This window comes from Arachis stenosperma, chromosome 10, assembly GCF_014773155.1.
Source record: "Arachis stenosperma cultivar V10309 chromosome 10, arast.V10309.gnm1.PFL2, whole genome shotgun sequence".
Classification (NCBI taxonomy): domain Eukaryota; kingdom Viridiplantae; phylum Streptophyta; class Magnoliopsida; order Fabales; family Fabaceae; genus Arachis; species Arachis stenosperma.
In genome coordinates, this window is record NC_080386.1 from 60308808 (window position 1) to 60312967 (window position 4160).

The window sequence follows — 4160 nt, forward strand, 5'->3', positions numbered from 1 at the left end:
TATACCACTACTGAGAAGGAACTACTGGAAATAGTGTTTGCATTTGACAAGTTTAGATCATATCTCATTGGATCTAAAGTTATTGTATTCACTGATCATGCAGCACTAAAATATTTACTTGCAAAACAAGAGTCAAAACCAAGACTGATAAGGTGGATTTTGCTATTGCAGGAATTCAACATTGAGATTAAAGACAAGAAAGGAGTGGAGAACAAAATAGCAGATCATTTGTCCCGAATTTCTTGTTAAGAGGATGGTACCCACAAATCAAGTGTCAATGAGTTCTTCCCTGATAAGTAGGTAATGCTAGTTCATAAGGCACCCTGGTTCGCAGACATTGCCAATTTTAAAGCCACTGGGGAGGTGCCTTCAGAATTCAACAAGCATCAAAGAAAGAAGATCATGAATAATGCAAAATACTTTATCTGGGATGAACCGTATCTCTTCAAGAAGTGCTCAGATGGAGTGCTAAGAAGATGTATATCAGAGGAAGAAGGAAGGGAAATCCTATGGAGCTATCATGGCTCTGGCTATGGAGAACACTTTGGAATAGAAAGGACTACAGCTAAGGCTCTACAATGTGGATTCTTCTGGCCTACAATTTTCAAAGATGCAAGAAAAATGGTACAGCACTGCAATGAATGCCAGAGAGCAGGGAATCTAAACGAAAGAAATGAAATTCCACAACAGTTCATTTTAGAGCTTGAGTTATTTGACGTTTAGGGGATTGACTTCATGGGTCCCTTCCCAACCTCATACTCAAATAAGTACATCCTAGTGGCAGTAGATTATGTGCATGTTTGGGCGCCATTATTTTATTAAAAAAAGATCTTTTTTCAATGAAAAAAGATCTTTTTTTATTTTGTAGTGTGTTTGGCAAATTTCTAGTAGTAAAAGTAAAAGCACTAGAAAAATCAAAAAAACATCTTTTTTGAGAAGCTACAATTTACATCTTTTTTTAAAAGATCTTTTTTCTTTAAAAAAAAGATGTTTTGTAATCATTGATAGACAAAAATATCCTTACTAAAATTTTAAAAAGACATCTTTTACCCCTTTCTTTCTTAAATGAATGTACTATACATTCAATGTCTCTTTCATGCCTTGAACCCCATAACCAAATTTCAACTCAAACCACAGTTTCTCTGGTTCGCATTACGTTGTTTGGAGAACCTTTCATCATAGTTTTTCAAATCTCAGGTTGCATTGCTATGCTTTGGTTTATAATTTTCAAGACATATGATATTTGATATTAAAGCATTAATTTTTATGATAGAAACAATGTGTTGGTGCTGATAGACTGAAACTTTTAGCTGCAAAAGTCCCCTGCCAAATCATATATTGTGCAACACTTACAAACTCAAATATATGAAAAGTTAATTAACTAATTCATACAAAATTAACGCAACTTTTATTTATTTATTTTTTTTGCTATAATCATACGTGATATCTTTTATTTTTGTTTTTATTTTCATAGATAAAAATTGGAATTATATTTTATACAGTGTTGATCTTGGCTTGATGTTTGAGATTTTTTAGGATTCTGTATCTAATATTTTGGGAGCATTATTGTGTAATATTTTGCCAGATTCACTATTGCAAGAATCATGTAATATTTTGAGATAAAATCTTTAATAATTTGATATAAAATATAATCATATATAAATATAAAAAAATATACTAGTATCAAAATATAAAAAAGTAAAAAATCTGAAATGATTTACAAATAAAAACATAACATATTCGTTTAGCTTTTGTGAAATATATATATATATCTAAAGGTTGAAAGTTAAAATATTATTGTTTTTCTACACACTCAACAATAAATCATCAGGTTCTTTTCTTTTACCCTTTCTTCTTCATATTGTTATTATTATAAGCTTCGTATTTTTGTACGTTATTGTTATTTGCTTTTTTTTTATTTCTTTTACCATTTTTTTCATATTGTTATTATTATTTGCTTTCTTTTCATATTGTCTCTGTCTTCATATTACTTTACGTTATTATTATTTGTTTTTTATTTTTTTATCATTTTGTCATTATTATTAATTTATTTGTGATTTTTATTTGGTTTTTTATCATAGTATTTTATTTTATTTAGTGTGTTATTATATTCACAATTATTATTTATATTACAATTTATTTTATTAACGTTATACATTATAAAATTTGATATAATTTATAATTTATATAGTATGGCTCCAAAACTAAATCCAAGAAGAGGTTCTAGTCAAGTGAATATTGAAAACGAAGATGCAACAAATGAAGGAGAAGTAGAAACTGTAAAAGCAAAATGGGATGATTGGAATACTGAAATATTTTTGACTATCTGTGTGGAAGAGATACGAGATGGTAATAGACCTAATAAACATTTCAGCAAAATTGGTTGGAAAAATCTACAAAAAAAATTTAGAGAGAGAACAGGACTCCTATATGTACATAGACAACTAAGAAATAGATGGGATGCTCTTAAGTCTTATTTTCAATTATGGGCTAAATTAGTTGGACAAGAGACTGGTCTTGGTTGGGATCATGAGAAAAAAACAGTGTTAGCTTCTGAATCTTGGTGGACTGATAAGATTAAGGTATGTTAATTTTGCATTATAAAAATAATACAATAAGTTAATTTTATCTTTAAAATTTATTAAATATCTTTTATATTTATTCTTTTGCATATTTTAAACAGATTAATCCAGAATTCGCTAAGTTTAAGAATGAAGGTCCTAAATCTTTAGATAGGCTTGAACAATGTTTCAAGGACATTGTAGCTACTGGTTATAGTGCTTGGGCGCCATCGAAAGATCCAAATTCTGAAGAATTTAATCAGAACAATGAGGGTTTCGAGAATGGAGGTGACATGAATTATACAAATAAATTTATTGAAGAAGACATTGCAAATTATACAGTTGTTCAAAGCCCTACTAGAGAGAAAAGAAGGAAGACTTCTAACAAAAAAGTTGAGAAACGAGCTGGAATAGCATCTAGATTACAGGACTCACTTGATCGTATTTTGGTTGGTGTGGAGTCAAAAGCTGCAACTAAGGGAGATGATCCTTACTCCATAGAAAATTGCATCAAGTTGCTACGCAAATTACCTGGTCTAGAACCATATAGTCCACAGTTCTATTTGGGAATTAGATTAATGGCTAAGCCACAATATAGAGAAACTTTCATTGCATTGAGTGATGATCCCAATCAACAACTTGGATGGCTAGAATCTTTTAAATTGGATGACATGAATCGTCTTTAAATTTTATTTTTATTTTTATTTTTTTCTGCATGCATGAATTCTTATTATCGTTATTGTTGAACTTTAATTTAGTGACAATGTTATAATTTGTGTTTTGATTTTATATTTTGGAATTCTATTTAATAATGACATTGTGAATAGTATTTTTTGCTTTGTTATCTTATTTTTCATGTTAATTTAAATTATACAGGATGAGTGATTATGAAACAGATAATGATACTGAATATGAAGAATATGAAAAAGATTACGAATCAGCTGCTATATTAGCTATTTTTCATGTTTTACTCTTCATAATTTTATAAGAATGATGGATTCTGATGACATAAGTATTTTGCAAAAGTTTGAAGATATTGTTTTATTACAAGCCAATGAAGATGACGGTACTACTGTAAGAAATGGATCAACAAATTCTGAAATTAATGAATGGGAAGAACCAACACAAGAAGATGTTCGGGCAATGGAAGAAATAAGAGACAATATAAGAGATCAATTATCGGATCAAATAAATTAGTATAAATAATTAGTTTTCTTTTATTATTATTAATAAACTCTTTTATGATTGAATGTCCTTTTAAGTAATTTTATTATTATAAAAGTGCTTTTGTATTTTTGTATCCAAACAATAACATCTTTTAAATAAGTACTTTTAACTAAAGTATCCAAACATAAAATTACTTTTACTTTTGTAAAAGATCTTTTAAAAAAAGATCATTTAAAAAAAGATATTTTTTCAGAATGGCGCCCAAACAAGCCCTATGTATCTAAGTGGGTAGAGGCCATTGCAACCCCAAAAAATGACAATAAAGTGGCCCTGAACTTCCTAAAAAAGAATGTCTTTAGTAGGTTTGGAGTTCCTAGAGCACTTATCAGTGATGGAGGAAGCCATTTCTGCAACAGACCATTGGAGACTCTA

At 29.2% G+C, this 4160-nt stretch overlaps 1 protein-coding gene across 1 annotated transcript; it reads left to right on the forward strand.

Annotated features, from left to right (window-relative positions):
- Positions 1-2192: 2192 nt before the first annotated feature.
- LOC130957161 (L10-interacting MYB domain-containing protein-like) lies at positions 2193-3758 on the forward strand. The gene is made up of 4 exons (XM_057884036.1): positions 2193-2582; positions 2684-3207; positions 3438-3525; positions 3588-3758. Exons 1-4 carry the CDS (start codon positions 2193-2195, stop codon positions 3756-3758), a joined length of 1173 nt encoding a protein of 390 aa, XP_057740019.1.
- Positions 3759-4160: the final 402 nt, after the last annotated feature.